At 27.5% G+C, this 21,725-nt stretch overlaps 2 protein-coding genes across 2 annotated transcripts; both read right to left on the reverse strand.

Moving 5' to 3' along the window:
* Nucleotides 1-1,519: 1,519 nt before the first annotated feature.
* LOC127263173 (tyrosine--tRNA ligase 1, cytoplasmic-like) lies at nt 1,520-6,114 on the reverse strand. Its single transcript, XM_051292181.1, has 10 exons — nt 5,841-6,114; nt 5,607-5,754; nt 4,457-4,746; nt 4,277-4,373; nt 3,527-3,632; nt 3,345-3,427; nt 3,076-3,221; nt 2,832-2,937; nt 2,391-2,450; nt 1,520-1,773 (listed from the first exon to the last, which is right to left on the reverse strand). Exons 1-10 carry the CDS (start codon nt 5,915-5,917, stop codon nt 1,753-1,755), a joined length of 1,134 nt encoding a protein of 377 aa, XP_051148138.1. The 5' UTR covers nt 5,918-6,114; the 3' UTR covers nt 1,520-1,752.
* A 4,536-nt stretch (nt 6,115-10,650) lies between these two features.
* On the reverse strand, nt 10,651-15,163 carry LOC127263064 (glutamine synthetase nodule isozyme-like). The gene is made up of 12 exons (XM_051292000.1): nt 14,995-15,163; nt 14,481-14,520; nt 14,299-14,402; nt 14,163-14,211; nt 13,970-14,076; nt 13,785-13,872; nt 12,517-12,645; nt 12,294-12,368; nt 11,589-11,642; nt 11,448-11,485; nt 11,151-11,310; nt 10,651-11,019 (listed from the first exon to the last, which is right to left on the reverse strand). Exons 1-12 carry the CDS (start codon nt 15,060-15,062, stop codon nt 10,867-10,869), a joined length of 1,065 nt encoding a protein of 354 aa, XP_051147957.1. The 5' UTR covers nt 15,063-15,163; the 3' UTR covers nt 10,651-10,866.
* Nucleotides 15,164-21,725: the final 6,562 nt, after the last annotated feature.

Here is a 21,725-nt window from a genome sequence, read left to right on the forward strand (position 1 = left end):
ATAATAAATACCCTTTCAACTAACAATATATTACACAAATGCCATTATTTTTTATATTACACCATACTAATAGAGATATTTTTGTCTTTTTTACTACAATCTAATATAATACTAATATTAAAAAAATTTACGTGAAAAAAAAAAACGTCACGTGGACTGGGTTTTTCCAATAAATACTATGTAAGCAAACCAAATGCTTCATTTAAGAACATAAGAAAGTTCCCCTTTATGTGAAAGTGGGGAAGATAAAAGATAATGACTTGTCACACCCCAAACAAAGACATACACAAATACTATTAGGTATACTTATTGCTTTAGTAATTTAATTTAGTTTAATTGTATTATAAAAGGATAATAATTCATTATTAAAGTAGAGAATTAACTTTTTGGGGAAAAGTTCCAAGTGGGTATAATTTATTTTATTAACAATAATAATAATAATAATAATAATTTATAGCATATTTATAGTAGAAGGCACAATCAACAAACCACTTGGAGTTGGAGTTGGAGTTGGGAGAATAACTTTTACACTGTCTGTCTGTATGTATCTATTTATGGGGTAATCCATTTGGATTATCCACTCACTACCCACTTGTTCTCTCTCAACAATCCCCATTCTTGAAAATAAATAAATAAATAGAGAGATGAAGCTATATGTAAATTATTTTTGAGAAATTATTATATATATATAATAATATTGTGGAATAAGTCAAAATAAAATAAAATAAATTCCGATCAAAAAAATAAATAAATAAATAATTAATTAAAATAAAACATCCCCATTCTGGAATTGGAGTCACACTGGCCCCAACCCATTACAAATTACTTTAAATTTATACAAAAAGAGATCATAACTTACTAAAATAGAATATATTAAAATAAATAATATATATATACATAAATGAAAGACTTTAAGGACAAATACAAAATACTCTCTATATTTCACTCGAATGTATTTATTTGTAAAAAAAAATTATAGTAAATTTAAATATAATATTTTCTTCTTTATTTAATTGTATGATCGAATTTAAAAAAAAAACTAAATAAAAATAATTTTTTTTTTTATTTTTTTGGATAGCAAAAAAGTAAAAAAAGGATATTTTTTTTACTAAATCGCGAAACATATATAAATTTAAATGAAAATAAGAAAAGAAAATAAAAATAAATTTCGAAGAAGTAATATTGTATTGATTAATGAATTTTGCTTTTGGTTTTATATAAAAAATAATTGTGCAATAATAATAAAAAAAATTATTAAAATCACTATATAATATAAAGAAATAAAAAATCACTAAGGTATATAACATTCTAGAAATTAACTAATAAACTATTTTAAAAAATTAATCTATCAAATTAGTTGTCTAACATGTTCAATAACCTAAAATTTTTTCAAATATTAAGCAATTTACTCTAATAATAATAATAAAATAATAATAATAGTAATAGTGCATCCTCTCTCTGTGCAGAGTATAGTATGAAGTTTTTCATTCAACAGTGCTTTAATATATAGAGAGAGAGAGAGCAGAGCAATCAATCCAAGAAATTAATATCAGAGTATCAAAGCATCAAATATTATGCCCATACACATATCACTCCAATTCCAATGTTACTTTTTTAAATAAATCAATATGGATCTATTGTCTCCCTCCTTTAGTATATATATATAAGATTTCTTGACTACTAAAGGGCACAGAACCACCAAAAATCTGCATATCCATCCAGCTGCTACAAGCACTAGAGAGACATACATCATCATCTTGTCACCTTATAGCTCTGCATCAATACATATAACATAAGATTCAATAATCATAACCAAATGGAAAAATTAACTAAAAGACATGTGTTTATGTGTGTGTGTGTCATATAGGAATAGCTTAAGCTACTTTATTCTCTCTTCTTTTACAGTTCTAAGAAGAAAGCAGCATTTTCAATTGCTGAATGAATACAAGCTGTGGCTAATACCCGAGGCATAAAAGAAGCATTTTCTACGGGATCTAAGAATGACAGGCTACTAGGCTGATTGCACATTTTTAACCTCATCCCATCTCATCTCAGAAAAGATACTCTTTTAATGTTAGTGAGATTTTTAGAAATATATATATGTCAAAGAACACAAGTATGTGTATGAGTATAGCCATTTGCAAATAACACCACTAACCACTATTGTATTGCAATCATCATTTCAACCGATTTCTAGATTTAAAATGAATGATAGACACGCGATCAAAGAATAGATAGATAGCATATTCGCCGCTCAGCAACGGAAATATTGGTTGAGAGGGGTATCGGGATTGAGTTATTATTTAGTTGTCGAATTGCACTACTTACAAAGCATAATCGTGCATTAATTACAATAAAAAAAAAGCAAGTCAAGGGAGAAAGATAGATACCTTCACTCTTTTCACCAAGTCCTTAGCTTTCGGATCATTGTTAAAGTGATCGCGCACAGGCTGCCCAACAAACCAAAAGTCAAGAGAATAACCCGACTAGCTAACAAGAGAAGAATAATTTAAATAAAAGTTACTCCTAAAGTGGTCGTATTTCTCAACAAAACATAATATGAAAATAAGCCCCTTGAATTTACTAAAAGCTACACAAATTACCACCAAAATGAAATCATTTGCTCCCAACATTTTGTCAATTATATTAAAATATTTCACATGGCTTATCATTCAAAGAAACATGAAAATTCTACAAGGGATGATGCATTTAGCACTTAGTTATACCAAGGCCTTCATGTAATCAAGCATTTGTGATTACGTTACTTTAAAGAAAAATATTTAAAGCAATTTTAACCACAATAAATAAATTAACAGAGCATTAAATAGGACCTGCAGGATCTTGTTTATTGCTTTTGCAAGAGCAGGTTTGAGATCCCCCGGATGCAGTTCCCCACTCTCATAATCGTCAGCTAACTCTTTGAAACTCTTGAAGGTCCTGAACACGACAGATGAAATTTTTTTTGCAGGCAACATCCTAAACTAAAAACCGAATTCAAAGAACAACTTTGAAAAACGAACCAGCTATGGAACTTAACCAGAAACAAGCAATAGGAATCCATGAATACATGCTTACTTGTTTCCTCCATTCTCAGGTTTTCTCTCAACCGTGAATTCGTTGAACCATGGGAGGACTATGTATTTGACGTACTCCAGACACGGATTCTTTTCCACCACTTTAGGAGGGCAAAAAGCTTTTTTTATCTTCAAGTTCACATCAGCCTAAAAACACTCGTCATTGTTGAATAGATAGAAACTCCGTGAGATATGAACCAGGGATGGACGTAGCTTTAAATAGGGAAAAGAAAACTGGTTGCGTATTAGTAAATTGTAATATGAAATCACCTCTTCATCCTCCATGTAGATGGAAGACGATGGATCACTTTTTGACATCTTCTCCTGCCCTTCCTGCAAACCCGGGAGCATATCTGCATTTCAAAGGTATTATACAAAAGTTACTTACGATATAATATTTTTAATTTTAACACGAGGTTCGATAATAAATTTACAAAAAACCAGATGCTTACGGTGAGAGAGTATAATAGGTTTGTTTTTCCTTTTGATGTCATCACAGTACTCCCTTGCAAGCATATTCACTTTCCGTTGGTCCATGCCCAACTGGCAGATATCAGCCTGTTTCGTCATGAAGCAATAATATTTTAACTACGTAGGAATTTTAAACCAGTGTTAAATCAATTCATGCAGCAATCCACTATTATGCAGAGACGATCAACATTAGCAGAATGGATCAATTCAAACAAACTATACATGTATAATTGTATATATATATATATATTTGATTCATTGGTGTTGCTAGATGCCTCCCAAATATTCTAATGGTCAACACATTAAATGTGGATTTAAATACTATGTCAGAAAAGGGAATCACAAGAAAACGAAAAGGAAGAACATCATCTCATCCAAAAACAGCAGAAATGCAGCATAGCATTCTTTATTTATTCTCATCTTGTCGATTGTTTGAGCTGATCAAATGTACCCATTACAAGCAAACACAGAACTTTTCATCATTATATGTGAAACACTTTCTAGAAACCAGAGGTGGTTGAAATTCAAACATGGTAATGAACCTACTGTCGATAATTGTATCACCAATTACACGAAGTAATATTTTAGTACAAATCATGAACTACAATCTATATACAACAGAAAATTGTAACTAACATACATGAAACTCCACCATACAAACCAAATGGGACAAGTACAAGTTCACATAAGCATATTCACCGAAACACTTAATAATAATATCCACACATCACCTTCAGAAAAAATATATCGGCGCACTGCATGCATGGGTAGAAAATTTGAGCAGCTGTCAATTCGTCTTGCTCCGAACGGCCCATAATTTGGCAGCACCTGAACAAGTTTTTTATAAAACAAGATAGAGACAGGCTATGCAATGAATGTGCAATTATAAAACCGGAAAATAAAATCCATACCTCACGATCCTTGGAAGATTGTTCCTCCGCGCTATGTCCATTACAAGGGGCCAGTACTCATGAGCCCGGGCATTTATCTCCTCCGAAGACCATAGAAACTCTACTTGACCTCCTTCAATGTTCATTCCTACAGCTTTCCATATTTCAATCAAGTATTGCCCTACCACTTGAATTTTCTTTAAGTCGCCGCCCATTTTATTGTTCAGCTGTGCAAACCAATCTGCGATCCAAATTCTCACTCTGCAGCCAGCTGAAGTCAACTTGTTCACATTAATTGCTTTCAGAACTCCCTGCATAGAAATGTTTCGCAGACGCAAATAGAGAAGATCACTAAGAATTGAGAATCACTCAGTTTCAACATTTACTGAAGCTAGCCTTTCTATACATGTTCTTTTACAAGATTTTGGCAAATCTACACTATCCTTCAAAATTTTTGCCCCTCAAAAACAACAAATCAAATACTTATTTTTCATTTATTATATTATACTAAAAATTAATTTTACATTCAAAACATCACATCAATACATATTTATATCACATCATACAACTATTCAAATTCAAAATTTTTACTATTCAAATCTCAATCCAAAATCTAAACCCCCGCATAAACACACCAGCTTGAAACCATTTGAAGCTTTCTTCATTTATATTGTTATGATTATTTGTTAAGACAAAAAATGCAACATTCACCATGAATAAGAATCACGGAAAGTCGGTAATTTTTATATATGGTAATTGTTAACAAAATTCTAAGTTCCAAATCAATCACAACAGAATGAGATTCCACAAGAAACTGCCAAGCTACATAGCCAAACCAAAGATGGTAAAATAAAGGCAAATAGTATCAGATGAAGCTGTATGCCTACCATGGATTTCGTCTTCATCATGTCAACATTTGGCAGAGAGTACGAACAAACTATAGAACTAACATTTTTTTCCAAATACAAGTTTCTACACTGAATTCAAAAACACCAAACCTAATAAATTATGGACTAGTAGGGCAGATACAAAAGAAAAGGGTAAATCAAAACACTATTCACTAGGAACAAGCAACAAACTTTGAACAAAATTGAATCTACCAAATTAACTGATCATCCTCCAATGAGCATTTTAAGAGAGCCAAAATGAAGATCGAGAGAAAGTAAGAGACCTGAGCAATATGCATTCGGCCAGAGGGTTCAAATCCATCATAGCAAATGGGTTGAGGCTTGTTCGCTAGCAATCTCTCTAACTCGTCCTCCTGTATGCACTCTTCGCCAATGCTCCTTATTATATCGAACCTCTCTTTCACACTCATTCTGCAGTAATTTCATCAAACCGATTAACGTCGAGATATCATTCCCCGTAAAAGTCGCCAAATCAAAAGTAAAAAGCTTATCATTACTTGGGCTGATCGGAAATTGATACAGACTCGAGTGACTGAGGAACCTGGTCGCCCTTGCTGCTGAGCTCGCTCTCCATTAAAAATTAGCCGTAATTAGGGTTGAAGATTTTGGGATTCTTCTTCGAGTGACTGAGGAACCTGGTTCGACTGAAAATTAGCTGAAATTGGTCCCTGGTTCGAACTTTCAGTCGAAGATTACAACCAGGTTGCGTCGGCGTCGGCGGCGTGACGGCGTCGATGTGTTTGCGAAGTGTGGCCGTGTGGGTGTGTAGGGTTTAGGTAGAGTTGCCCATTCCGTTCCCAACCGCCGGTTTATTTTTTGAACCGGAGGTTTGACATTTATTATAATAGTGTGTTTTTTTTAATTGTATATTAATAAAAATAATTATTTTAATTATAAATTAATATTAAAATAATTCATTAATTAAATTAAATTTTAAAAAAATATTAGTTAAAATTTTAAAATAAAATTAAATGTGTAACAAGTTTTTTAAAGAATGATATGATACGGAGAAAAATGAGACTATGTAGTTGGAATAGAGGGAGTAATATATTTATAATTAAAATTTTATAAAAAATAAAATAAAATATTAATAAAAATAAAAATAAATAAGTATTAATGGTAAAAAAATATAATTATATAGTATATTTATATTTTAAATTTTGTATTTTTATTATATAATTATATTTAATTTAACTAGTATCTTATTATCTAATGCCTCAATATTTTTATAATTTAAAATTTAATTATTTATTAAATGAATTATTTTATATTGTAACAATCTAATTAATTATTATCTATATAATTTCTACATAATAAATATTTATATAAAATCAAATCTTAAATTAATTGTTTTAAAATAAATACTAAAATTTAGAAAAATAGAAAATAGAAAATATTAATTTTTAAGGGGTTTGATTTCAATTTTTAAATTTGGTAATAGCTATTGGACCAATGGCTATTGGGTGGTGGGCATTTGACCATTTTGTAGTTATATTTTAACTCAGCCCAAAAGCAAGCTATAATTAGTAACATGAATATAAAAATATATAGATATATTTGATTTGGTTAGCATAATTCAAAAAATTCTTAAAATTTGAGATCGAACTAAACAAATATTAAATATATGATATTTATATTTATTTTAAACAAATTTTTAAAATGTAAAAACAATACATATTTATTCATAACTTAAACATAATGGGTGTGTTCTTTTGGGGGATTTACCCAGATTTCTACTATTCATCCAATTTTTTTCCTTAAAAAACATCAAATCAAATACTTATTTTTCATTTTTTATGTTATACTAAAAATCAATTTTACATTCAAAACATCACATCAACATCTATTTATATCACATCGTACAACTATTCTAATTCAAAAATTTTACTATTCAAATTTCAATTCAAAATCCAAACCTCCAAACAAACACACCCAATATGTATTGTATAAAAGTATGTCATATACTAAAATTAACTGTTGTATATGTTGTGTGAGACTATAACATATATTGTATTTGTATTATATTAATACAAATAATATGCTGTCAATAATAATTCTATTAGCACATTGCGTATTGTTTACACAATGCTGAATTTAATCGCTGCCATTAAACAATATATAATTTTGAATATTATGCAAATCTAGACTTTGGCCAATCGCGGGTAATAACTAACGGCAATGCAAGACACTAACGACATACATGTTTTTAAGAAGAAATAGTGGAGGCGAGTTAGCTGTGTTAATCTTAATTCGACTAGTTCAAGTATTGATCTGTATACATAATTAACTTGAAATTCATAACTATCTTTGTATTGGATTCGTGTCAAATTGTCGTATTATTTTATATTGGCTCTATACGAGAGGTAGCATACAAATATTTTACTAAATGTGTTTTTTTTTTTTTTTTATAATATATATTTTTGAAGTAAAATAATACTCCCCCCGTTCCATATATCATGTCCATGTTGTCGTTTCTGTCCGTCCCATATACCATGTCACTTTCCTTTATTGGAAAATGATTACACACTTTAATCTCATTTTAAACTTTTTAATTTATTTTTTTAACATTTTAATTAAACTAATTAGTTGTCTTAATTTTAATTTATAATTATTTATATTAGCAAATAATTATTTTCACTGATACATTCTTAATTATCTATTAATTATACCCCTACTAAAATACCGTGTCTACGGTGTAGCAGACACGGTATGTGGGACGGAGGGAGTATTATTTGGATTTCCTATTATGGTCATATTATATGGATCTTTCAATATATAAAAGTATAAACTTGTGTATGTATTGTTGTTTTTATTTATATTATAGAAAAAAAATTAAAAGTTTTTTGTTATTAGGGTTTGTTTATAGTGTGTGTTTATTTTTTTTATATTTCTATTAAGCATGATAGATTGTGATGGTGTTATAGGAATTTTGTATTTTGTATGCTTCAATTGTTAACTTTTTATTGTATGTGTGTAATTATTCTTTGTTTATTAAATAATATTTTTTGATTATATTTTTGAAAAATAGTCCCTTATTTTCAGTTTGAAAGAATATAAGCTTAGTAAATATTTTAATAAAATATTAGTTAAATTTTTAATATAAAATTGTAACTTGTTAAATAAATATTTTAATTATTTATACCATCTTTATGTAGTGTACGTAGCATTTTTATTTTAAAAAAATAATTATTAAAAAAGCTATATGAGATAATTAATTAACATTCTAAACACTTATGATATGACATATATGTTTTAGATAATATTAATATCAATGTTATAGTTTATGTTTTTGTATGTTTTAAAAGTACCATAAAAATAAAATATATAATTATAAAAGCTTTCATTTTGTATATATAAAAATATTATTCTTCATTATGGCTTTTTCACTCGATTATTGAATTTTATCAAGATTTAACAAATTTGACGTATAGACATACTTTATATTTATGCATATACATATTCAAGTATTTGATAATTCGCTGATTTAATGGTATAAAAATTTTGAAGTATTGAAGGTTTGCACGCCTTGGAGGAGGACAATGATTTTCACAACCGACATATAAAATATATTCAATATATCCAGCATCTAATAATACATGAACAACAACAAGATCGTCGTATTCCCCAAACCTCAAAGCTCGGATGAAAATATTGTCACCAAGCCGAATCAATGTCATAAAAAGTGTTTGCCATTGCAACAAGAAACTCAAGGATTCTAATTACACATATTGTTTCATAACTTGCAAGGTATGATCGTCAAACGTAGAGATTATTCAAGAAAATAAAGGCGAAGAACAACAACAACAACGTGATTCGTCGACATCGAAGAAGGCAGATTCCAGTAAAAGAAAAAAAAAAAAAGAATACCAACAAGCGAAATCATAATTTAATGATGTTAAGGATGCGATTGTTTGTTTAGTATTTTGGTTTCAATTTGAATTTTTTTTATTTTTTATTTTTTATTTATGAGGTGAGAAATTATATCGGTTGTATAAAAAATAATAATTTTTGAATGCTAACTTTTTTAAAAAAATAATATAATTTATATTATATATTTTGAATTGTGTCAATTTTAAAAAGAAAATAGGTGGGGGTTTAGTGGGCCAAGCCTATGTAGGTTTGGGTTAGCCCAATCCATTTCAACCTCACTTACAATTAGACTAATTATATTCTCTATTTGTCCACAAACTAATATTTACTTTTTTTTTTTTGGACGTCCAACAACTATTGTTCTATTTTATTTTTTAAACACAAATTTTACATTTTTATCATTCATTCATGTATTACTTTCAATCTCTTGTAATTAAGGACAAATTTGTCAATTAATAACAAAAAGACAATCACCTAAAAAACCGTGCAAATATATTTTAGGACAAGAGGAGTAATAAATTTAAGTTTGAACCTATTTCTTCCGAGCTAATACATGGGTCATATTCGGATTTTATTAAATTTGGATCAATTGAGCCCATTCCAAAATTAAATAAATATACATAGATAATTTTTATACATAAGCTGAACTCTTAACAACTTGAATGGGCCGGCCCAGTCCATCTCAAAGTATCTCGAGGTCTTGATACGATTTCTATTACTATATCAAAATTAATTTTAGGTTAAATGAAGTCAAATAAGTTGCCTAAGGCTAGGTTGATTTATCTCATCACATCAAATTTGCACAATGTACTAGTCAGACTTATTTTTTACTAATAAAAAAAATATTAATGTACTTCTAAAATATAGGATTTAGAAAAAATTATTTATAACCCACTTGTAATTTTGAAAAATAGGCATCAATTTTTAAATCATTAATTGTATGAAACTCGTTATATTTTCAAAACGTTGCACAATTTTTCTTAGTGCAATATTTTCGAAAATTCGAGAGGGTTGTATACAATTTTAAGGGGATTTTGGGTAATATTTTTTAAAATACTAGAAAACTTTATACATTTTTTAAGCCAGAATATGGTGCAAACTTTCCATACTATAAGAAATTTTAACTAAGATATACTGCTTCCCTCCTAATTCAACGTACTTTTTTTACTATTTTCGTTCGTATTATTCAAAAGTATCAATTTACGTTTTTAGTAAAAATAATCACCAATTAATACAAAAATACTTTTAATTTTTATTTAAATTACAAATATATCATCGTATGTAAAAAGTCAAGAGAGCAAAAATATCAAAATCTACTCACCAATAAAATATTATTATTTTTTACTCTAAAACTAAAAAAAAAAAAAAAAAAAAAAAAAAAAAAAAAAAAAAACCTTTTCAAAAGGGACAACATAAAACATATCAGTAATTTTACAGATATTTATGTAATGCATTAATTTAATTTAATTTTTTGTATTATTATTATTATTATGGCAACGAACAGATTTAAACCTCACCTCATCGTCTAAAACATATACTAATATACAGCAGAATGCTTAAAATAAAACATCTCGACACAGATTTCGTAAAAACACTAAAAACATATATATATATATATATGATGGGAATATTGAGGTCGATGGTACCTTTATTTCATGGGTGCCAAAGAATTGTAGTGTCCGCAATCATGGAAGTCACGACATACGGGTCCATGTTCGATGCAGGCCTCCTATCCTCGAAATAACCTTTTCCATCTTTTTCTGTCTCCCTTCCCACTCTAATGGAGGCTCCACGGTTCGCCACGCCCTTCAAAAACCACAGCAAAAATAAATAAAAAACATTACTATTTAATGTCAATTTTTATTTTTTTATTTTTTATTTTGAAAAAAGAAAATTAAAAATATCTGTGTACATAAAATCTCCCAGTTTTTACTTACCCATAAGAAAGTGTTGATGTCAGCTGTTTCGTGCTTCCCAGTGAGGCGACGCTCGTTGCCTTCTCCGTAAGCGGCGATGTGTTCTTTGTGTCTCCGGCCGAGCTTTTCGATAGCTTTTTTGATCACCTCGTAGCCTCCTTCATCTCTCATGGACTTGGTGCTATAAATGTATGTTAAAAGAATTAAAAGATGTAAATGACCGAAAATTTAAATTGTTTGAGATATACATAACGAGGAGTCAACCAACAAGAATGATAGTGGATAAGATGGATTTAAAGATCGATTTAATTTGTGCACCTGTAGTTTGTATGAGCACCGGCGCCATTCCAGTCGCCCTGGAAAAAGAATCGATGGGAAAGGGTAAAGATCGAGATTGGCATTTTGCTAGTAAGATGCAGTAGCAATGGATAAGAGGTGTGGAATTTGTGTAGGCTTAACCTGAATAGGCTTAGGATCGAAGGAGACGACCACACCAGCAATCTCAGTGATCCTCTGTCCACACAAAATTATTATGTTACTACATTTCAAATAGTATATATGCAAATAATAGCATCATTATCTAAGATATATATATATATGTGTATGATTAAAAGTATAATCTAAATCAAATATTTCGGAATTTGCAAAAAGAGTTTGGAGATGATGCAGCCAATGTCCACCGAATTAAAGTCGAAAGACTATTAACAAAACTAGAGTAATAAAAAACGCTCTTAATTCAGTTAAAATTGAAAACAATGCTCACAATAGAATTAGAGTCGAGCAGCATAGCTCATAGCTCGTAACGCTGCTAAAGTATGAAGTAAGTTTGAGATGCATACGTAGAATCTCAAGTTGAAGAAGTTTTTGGGTACATTTCAATTTGAAGAAATACTATTTTAATACCATATTAATTATTCTGCACATATTTCAATAAAATTATATTAGTATTTTTTTTTCAAAATTTAAATTTAATATCTTATTTTAAATAAATTTCAAATTACAATCAAACATATTCGTGTATTATTAATAATAAAATCGGGGCTATGCAATATGAATTTTATATAGACAGATTCACACTCAAATAATAGAAAAATAATCTAAAACAGTAAATAAAATATTCAAAATGTAGCATTTGCAAAATGAATTATGGTGGTAGGTAAGTACCTCTAGAATGTATCGAGCCACCCATAGCTGATCACCAGCAGAGATTCCCACGGAAGGGCCGACTTGGAATTCCCACTGTTTAATCGAAGAGTGAGAAGAGCAAAAGCATCAATAAATGTATATAAATATTTCATAAAAATTAATATTTAATATAAAATATTATTTTTTTTTTAATCAAAATACTAAACAAAAAACCCTCTTCGTTTTTGAGTTATGTAATTACCTGGCCAGGCATAACTTCTCCATTGATGCCACTGATGTTGATCCCTGCGTAGAGACACGCTTTATAGTGAGCATCGACTATGTCTCGACCAAAGGCTTTTTCAGCACCAATCCCACAGTAGTACGGTCCCTAAGAATAGATGGTCAACACATTTGTAGTTTTGATCAGGTCAATAGAATTTAAGAACTCCTCCAACCAACCCCCAAATACCCCCATTTTTGGACGAATCCACAGTGTTATTCTATTTTTGGAGTAACACTATTACTCCACTCCATTTTTTGAGTGGAGTTTTTGTGGAGTTTTTTATATTTTTGGTATTTTTTTGGTGTATTTTGTAATTTTAATTTTTTAAGTAAATGATATATAATTTTATATTTTAAAAAGTTGTATATAATTTTATTTTATTTTTGAAAAATAATGTATAATTTTATTTTTTAAAAGTGATATAATTTTAGTTTTTGAAAAGTAATATATAATTTTATTTTTTAAATCGATATATAATTTTACTGTTTCAAAAGTGATATAATTTTTATTTTTTTAAAAAGTGATAGCATTTAATTATTTATTTAAAATTATTTTATTTGTAATAGTTATTAATTATAAATGTTAATTTTTATATATGTAATTTTTAAATAATTTATAAATTATATGTGTATGGATCTAATGTAAAAATAAACTAAAGTTGGGGTGTAATTTATAAATATGAAAAGTTATATAAAATAATATAAAAGAAGAATAGGGGGAATACACATTTTAGAGTAAAAATTGAAGTTTATGGTTGAAGTAAAATTACTGATTTTTAGCAACTGCAAAAATGGAACCAAGGATATATGATAAATATAGAGTAGTGGGCAAGCTATGACCTTATGTAAAATACCGGTATGAGAAAATGTTAAAAATAAAAAATTAATGGCTCCAATATTGAGTTAATCCAGTCAAATCACCATGGTAGATTATCACATGTTATACACATAATCAACATATATATTTACATATAATACAATATATATTGAATTATAATATAACATATACTAAATTATAAATATATTTATACTGAATTTTCTTATACAAGTATCCCATATGCAAAATTTTATATAGTTATGTGTGTTTACATTTAAAACATTACATCAATACATATTTATATCACATCAACAACTATTTCAATATAAAATTTTACTATTCAAAACAAAAACAAAAACCAAAATCAAAACACTAGTTTGCTAGTTTTTTTACCACCTAGATAAAAATCCTAACGTAGCCTTTGTTACCTGCGGTCCAGGGAATCCTCCAACGGGCCATCCGAGAGGCCATTTGAGATCCTTCTGCAACAGAGTATACTCTTGCTCGATGCCATACCTGAATTTTGGGAACTTCGATTTTCAACTTTGTGTTCACAAACTTAACTAACTGTGACAACACTTTAGAAATTAGAAAGATGCTTTAAAAATCATACCACGGCTCCTCTGCAATGACATTGGGATGGCTAAAAATCTTGGCAGCATTGCACCTGTTGTTTGTGGGAATTGGCTCCCCGGCAGGAGTGTAGGCATCGCACATGACCTGAGGGAAACGAAAGCAAACGATTGTAAGATTCTGATCGTATGAAGCTTTTTTAATTTCTTTATTTTGATGCATAAAGAGCTCACAAGTATGTGGTTTCCTCTCCGGAATGGATCTGGAAAAATTGCCTGAGGACTATGTGCAAAGAAATTAATGGAAGGATATGAACAATGATCTCTGTATCTATGGCGAAGATCATGGCAAAGAGTTCGAGAAATTTACTAAAGGATAACTTCACTGTCTTCGCCAGGGGCTTGGCCTGTGCTGGATCCGTCATAGTTCCACTTCGGGAGCTTCGCAGGATCGGTTATTGGACCAGAGAGAGTCTGTTTCATTTGATTGGGGGAAAATAAATTGCAGCTTGAAAAAACCACAGAAAAATGAAATCAATGATGCACGCGTACCCTAGCCTTGCTTCTGAGATCCATTCCAGATCCACCAATCCTGATGAACAATCAAAGGCGGACCGAAAATATAGATCTTAGTGAAGATCACTAACAAATTAACAATCCTTATAGAAAAATCAGTTACACGACGCACTTCAAATCTGGAATAACAAAAGGTTCCTATCTTCGAGGAAACTAAAGCGATGTCCAATTTTTCATCATGTAAATGATTCCGTAGAAACTATATGATTGATCAACAAGCAAAACACCATGACAAAAGAAGCGAGAAGTTCCAGAACTCTCTATCACAACATAAGAAACATCTACTGCCTCTAACTTAACGTTAACTTCTTCGATCGATCAACAAAAACCAACATAAACATCGAACTTCCTACCAAAAATTCAAGTTTGATACCCCAAAATCGCTAATAAAAGTAGAAAAAACAAAAAAAAAACAACAGAATATCAAAATATCAAAAAAACAAATCCATAATGTGCAGCAAAAAGTTCAAAAAATTTCGAAACAACTGACCATATATATTCAGCAATGAATTTCTCCCCAGAGAGGTCCAAATTGATGAGATCGTTGATCAAAGACATGCTCCTTCGCTACGAAATCGCCTCCAAACAGAGCGACGGTTATGCTCGAAGTTTTACCCTTCGTTCAGAAGCTCACTATGACAATTGATGAGGGAATAGGAAGGACCCCCTCCCTTTTATAGCCGTTTTCAGGCGTGGGAAACCTGTGAAAATTAATATATATATTATTTAGAAAGTTTTACTATTTCATATAGATGATAAGGATGACGCTGGCATGACCAATTTACATTTTTATCCTTACTTTATTCACGGAATGTCTACGATGATGCTTAAATGGGTGACGATAATAATGACGTGGATTTTCATTTATTATTTATTATTTTATTTTCATGCCACGTATTGGTTGCAACTCGTAAAACAAAACTCGTTATGAACTCGGAGAAAAAAAAAAAAGACTTTACTCAAAAAAGCTAACGTATCTATTTCGAGTTTTTTTTTTTTTTGATATAGTTCGTAAAACTTTAGTGCGTTTGTTCGAAGGATTGAATTTTTGTTTGAAATTTAAATAATAAAATTTTTAAATTAAAATAATCATACATAATATAAATAGATATTAATGTCATAAATAATAAAAATTTGATGAAATTTATGAAAAAAAAAATACACCCAAATATTTGTATATGTATATCCGCGCTAATGATACAATTTACTCGGATAAGACTATTTTTAAAATTTTAATAATTTAAAAATAATAAAAGAATTAGTATAAATATAATATTTTATAAGAGAAAAAAAATTATTTTATCCGATTAAACTTAAATGACCCATTTATTTATTTTGTAATATATTAAAAAATAATATTCATCCGGTCTTATGCGACCTTGCTTGGCTACAGATTAAAAAATAATAATATTTTAATATAAATTTAAAGTAAGTGAAAATAAGATAGAAGTATGATAACAAATTTATTACACAATTGATAAAAATGTTGAGTATTGTTGGCCCAAATGGATCAAAATCAAATATTAATAATATCTCAGCAATAAGAATAAAAAATAAAAATTTCTCACGATATAAACTAGTTGTTCGCTCTCAAATCACACTGTGATTACATATTGGTGACGACAAAAACAGAAAATACAGAACAACTAATAACCTAGTTGAGCTCTAACTAACCTACATTTGGGAGGGTATAACCACGCAAGATTCACTCTCGCCACGATTGAAGCACAAATATATATAAATACAATTGAGTTAGAGACCTCAAGCAATCAACATACTAATTTCTTGATTTATCTCTCAACCCAAAACCTATCCACCCTATCTCCACATTCTCGATATTCAATAATCTCTTCCTACATCCCGTAAGGGATGGTCTGGTGTTGTAGGGTTGCGTGTGACCGTGAAGTCATGGTTTCAAACCCCCGACGCCTCAGGTCACCTGCCTAGTTCGCTTAGTGTTTCTTGCCTGTCGGGTCTAGTTTGCACGGTATTAGGTTCGGCTAGGGGTTTACCGAGTGCGCACTTTCAGGCAGCGGCTGCGGATTCTGACGTCATAAAAAAAAAAAAAAAAAAAATTCTCATTTACTTTTTGTGTATTGATATGAAAAAATTATAAAAATATTTTCATTAGCGTCTTATAATACTAATAGAAGGATATTATTACAAAATATTATACAAATATAATTATATTTTTAATATTAAGTACAATAAATATGACCTTAGAGATAAACGAAATAGATATTTGATTTGATATTTTTCAGAAGAAAAAATAAAATAAATAGTAAAATTTGGGAAAAATCCCCCAACAAACAGACCCTAAAAGATTCACCACCTTCCATAACTTGCAAGTCATCAATCAAGTTGAATCAGATCAACATTTGAGCCACTCTCTTGTTTAATTTGACGCAAGTCAATCTAGGTTGCGTCTGTCCGACAAAATTTATTAATTGATTTATTAAATTTCGTCTTTAAATTTTTCTTAGCTGACGTCATCCGTTCTAATTTCTGTTACATATGTATTATTTTTAATAGTGAAAATAGACCAATTTGATACTAATGAGATTTAATAATATAATGATAATGATTTGTGATATTAGTTTATTTATTTATTTACATGAATAGCAGTATTGATATTTTTAAAATAAAAATTAATATACTATATGATTAAAAATTTAAAATATTTATTTAAAATATTTTAAATTCTATATCTCACTACAATAGTATATAATACGAATATCATTTTGTAAAACAAAAAAATATACTTTCTCCGTCTAAGCAAGAAATATACATTTACTTTTAGCGCGAATTTTAAGAAATAATAATATTTTAATTACAGTGGGTAGGTAAAAGTAGTGTAATGACATTTTTGCCCTTACTTTTTGGTATAAAAGTATTGATGTGATGTAAAGTAAGGATATTTGTGAAAAAATGTAGTGTATTTAATGAAATGGTTACTTTGTAATTGAACATCCCAAAAAAAAAATGAGTACTTTATAGCTGGACGGAGGGAGTATATAATAAAATTGAATAAAAAATATTTTTATTTATTTATAATTAATATAAACTATTTTTTTTAAAAAAAATAAATATAAAAAATATAAAAATATTTGTTTGTTGAGAAAATAAAAAAAAAAGAGGGATTTTAAATAGATTCTACATGTACAAAGTTAAAAATATAATTAAATAAGAAAAAAGTAAAAATAAAAGAGTTTTTTGTGGATCCTATATATAACGTGTTAAAAATTTAACTAAATCAATTTATATATGTTAAGTATATTAAATATTGATAAATTTACTAAAAGAAAAAAGTATGGATTAAAGTAAGACATATAAATGAAAAAAATGTCAATTAAAATGAGATTGAGGGAGTATAATATTTTTTTTTTCCTCTTAATTTTTATTTTAAAATATTATATTTAATATTTATTTCATATACAAGTATTATATCAAATCATTATTTTATGTCAATTTTTTAAAAAAAAAAAAAAAAAAAAAAAAAAAACACGCGGAGTAGGGGTGGAAATTCAACTAAGACCACTTTTTTCGTATATGCCTAATGTATAGGATTCCATTCTCGAATAAATTCTTTTATTATTATTATTATTATTATTATTATTATCTTAAAATTTTATAGTTGTAGTTTTTTTTATTGGGTGGTACGAAGAGTTATAAAATTATTATTGAAAATGATGTTGAATGTATTTTTGTTAGATTTTTATTCTTACATTTTTTTTTTGGTCGGATAATTTTAAATTTATTTGGGATCGACATGAGAATTAAGAAGATGAATTCTTTAGTAAAAGAAATTATAAAAGTATGAATATAGTTGAATGTATTTATAGAATTTTAAAGAGAATGAAGAAAAGAAAAAGCAAATAATACATAATAATAATAATAATAATAATAATAATAATAATAATAATAATAATAATGTTATAAATAAATATTAAAAGGATGATAATAGTTAAATATTGAATTTTTTATTTAGTAATCAGATAAATTTAATAAACAAATGAAATAAAAAAAAAATAGATTTAATGAACAGAAAGAGTATATTATAATTTTTAGTAACAATTTTCTTTTAAGTAATATTAAAACATATGTGTTTCCTGAGAGGTTTTGATTTTGAATAGTAAAATTTTAAATTAAAATAGTTGTTTGATGTGATACAAATATGTATTGATGTGATGTTTTGAACATAAAATTAAATTTTAGTGCAATAAAATAAGTAAAAATTAAGTATCTGATTTGATATTTTTGGAGAAAAAATAAAATTGAAATAATAAAATTATGAGTAAAATCTTACGAGTAAACAGAACATAAGTGAAGTATGCATTTTTATTTAAGGTACTCTATCCAGGATACTTACGCTATTATTTTCTTTTTCTTTTTATGTTTATGTATAATTTATTTATAATAAATAATTTTATCAACTTACAATTTATTATATCTACTTTAACAAAAAAAAAAAATAATCACTTTGTCATTATTTTTTCTTCTTACTCTATTATTTTTTAATTTCTTAATAAGTTTGCTATAATATTTTTATTTATATAATACTCCTTCCGTCCAATCAGAAAGTATACATATTTCTATTTTGGGACGTCCAATTACAAAGTACCCATTTCATTAAATACCCCATTTTTTTCCACAAATATCCCTACTTTACATCACATCATTACTTTTATACCAAAAAAGTAAGGGCAGAAATGTCATTTTACTACTTCTACCTACCCACTGTAATTAAAATACTAATATTCCTTAATCTCCGCGCCAAAAGTAATTATATACTTTTAGCTTGGACGGAGGGAGTATAATATTATTATTTATTAATATCAATGCCCGTACAATATGACATAAAAAAATCAGGACCGAGTAAGTATTACTTTTTAAAAATTTTATTGTATTTTAAAAATATGACATCAAATGTACAAGTATTCAATTTGAATTAAAAAATATTTTTGTTATTATTTATTTATTTATTTCAAAAATATTTAGAAAAATGCTTTTAAAAAGAACATAACAAAAATAAACAAAACATTGGAGATGGAATCAAAATACACCTCAACTCTCTATTATTCCTTTCTTATTCTTGGCAAATGTCAATTTTAGGGATGCTATGTCTATGTTTTTTTTTTTTTTAAATTTTGTTTATATTATTTACCTATGTAATTATTGTGTTTTTAATAAAAAGATATAATTTTTCTTATAAAATATACATTTAATATAATATAAAAAATAAAATAAAAATCACAATCATATTCCAAAATAATACTCCCTCCGTACCAATACAATAATATTTTGAAATTTTGGTTTGATATTTTATTTTTGAAAAATTATGTGAGTTTGCATGGACATGGAAATTAATAAATAATGATATGTAAATATAAAATTAGAGTAAATAAAGAGTAAAGTGATGATATTATCAAAATTTTAATTAGAATTGATTAAAAAAAATAAGATATGTAAAAGAAAATAGCAGTAAAATAGTTATTATTCGATAATGTAATAGTTACACTATAAACTATGAATAACTTTTTATCACACATAAAAACAAAAAAAAACCAAAAAAAAAAAAAAAAAACTAATACTATAATTTTGACATACACTAATATTTTTTATTAAAAATATATATATATAATTTTTTGTTTTAATTTAAAGTACCATTTTTATAATTTTCGTTTGTTTCATTCAATTTTTTTTTTTTTTTTAAGAATATAGTAAAGTACTTTTATACAAATACCAAAATACTCGTACTTTTACTCAAATTATAAAGACCTTTCTCTTATTAATTTATTTGTACTTTAAAATGTTAAACTATCTCACATATTTTATTGCCCAATAAAATACTACTCCCTTCGTCCCACGTTGGATGTCTGTCACCGTAGATACGAAAAAATTTAGGATAAATATAATTAGTAGATAATTATAAATGTATTAGTGAAAATAATTATCCTATAATATAAATAATTATAGATTAAGGTTAAGATAACTAATTAGTTTAATTAAAATTAAAAAAAAATAAATTAGAAAATTTAATATGAGATTAAAATGTATAATTATTTTTTAAAAAAAAAGTGACATGGGATATGGACGGACATAAACGACAATATGGACATGATAGGTGGATCGGAGGTAATATTATTTATTAATCCATTAAAAAAACAACTACCTCTCTTGATTGGGATGAGGAATATGTTCTTACATAAAAAAAATAAAATAAAATAAAATAAAATAAAAATAAATAAATAGCAAAATGAATAGAACATAATTCTAAACTTATTAAATAATTAATGGAAAAAAAAAAGTAAAGAAATGAACAGAATATGAGAGCATATATATATATATAGCAGATAGGCATCTTTATATAGAGAGGCTGAGGCAAGTAGGAAGCATTATTCTTGCATTATGATATATATATATATATATATATAGAGAGGCTGAGGCAAGTAGGAAGCATTATTCTTGCATTATGATATATATATATATATATATGTATTGCAATTATTTTGAATTTTTATTTCTATCTAATCTCAACTATTATTTATAAATATATAATCTTCCTCTTAGGGTGTGTTTGTTTGAGGGATTTGTTTGGATTTTCACTATTTATCTTATTTTTTTCCCCCAAAAAATATCAAATCAAATACCTATTTTTTATTTTTTTATATTATACTAAAAATCAATTTTACATTCAAAACATCACATCAACACCTGCTTATATCACATCATGCAACTATTCAAATTCAAAATTTTTATTATTCAAATCTCAACTCAAAATCCAAACCCTCAAACAAACACACCATAAGTTAATTATGTTAGTTTTTTTTTTTTTTTTTTCCATAGTCTTTGTAATAAAATATTTTTTCAATTCATAATTTTATTACTATTATTTTAAAAAAAAAATTGTTAATTTTCTACCCACTTTACTATATTTTTATTAATTTCTAATTAAATTTTATATTAGAGCTGTTTAAATAAACAAACCCAACCAAATTCTTCCAACTACAAAGTAAATATTTTATTAAATATTCAATTTATTTCACAAACTTTTTTACTTTACATCACATAATTATTTTTATATTAAAAAATAAGTGCAAAAATATCATTTCACTACTTTTAACTGCCCACTATAATTAAAATACTATTATTTTTTTAAGTGGACAGAGAAATTATTATAATAGCTAAATGGCTTCAATTGACTTGAATTACACAATCCTC

The sequence above is a fragment of the Andrographis paniculata genome, unplaced genomic scaffold (genome assembly GCF_009805555.1).
Source record: "Andrographis paniculata isolate CXL003 unplaced genomic scaffold, ASM980555v1 Contig66END, whole genome shotgun sequence".
In the NCBI taxonomy this organism is placed as follows: Eukaryota; Viridiplantae; Streptophyta; class Magnoliopsida; order Lamiales; family Acanthaceae; genus Andrographis; species Andrographis paniculata.

Bases quoted from the DNA above. Each gene is read 5' to 3' on its own strand.
- LOC127263064 (XM_051292000.1), bottom strand. From the start codon at position 15,062: ATGTCTTTGATCAACGATCTCATCAATTTGGACCTCTCTGGGGAGAAA. The intron at 14,403-14,480 runs GTACGCGTGCAT...CAAATGAAACAG, and splicing joins ATCTCAGAAGCAAGGCTAGG to ACTCTCTCTGGTCCAATAAC. The intron at 13,873-13,969 runs GTATGATTTTTA...CCCAAAATTCAG, and splicing joins GTCATTGCAGAGGAGCCGTG to GTATGGCATCGAGCAAGAGT.
- LOC127263173 (XM_051292181.1), bottom strand. From the start codon at position 5,917: ATGGAGAGCGAGCTCAGCAGCAAGGGCGACCAGGTTCCTCAGTCACTC. The intron at 3,633-4,276 runs GTGATGTGTGGA...ATGACGAAACAG, and splicing joins CCGATATATTTTTTCTGAAG to GCTGATATCTGCCAGTTGGG. The intron at 2,451-2,831 runs GTCCTATTTAAT...TTTGTTGGGCAG, and splicing joins CAATAAACAAGATCCTGCAG to CCTGTGCGCGATCACTTTAA.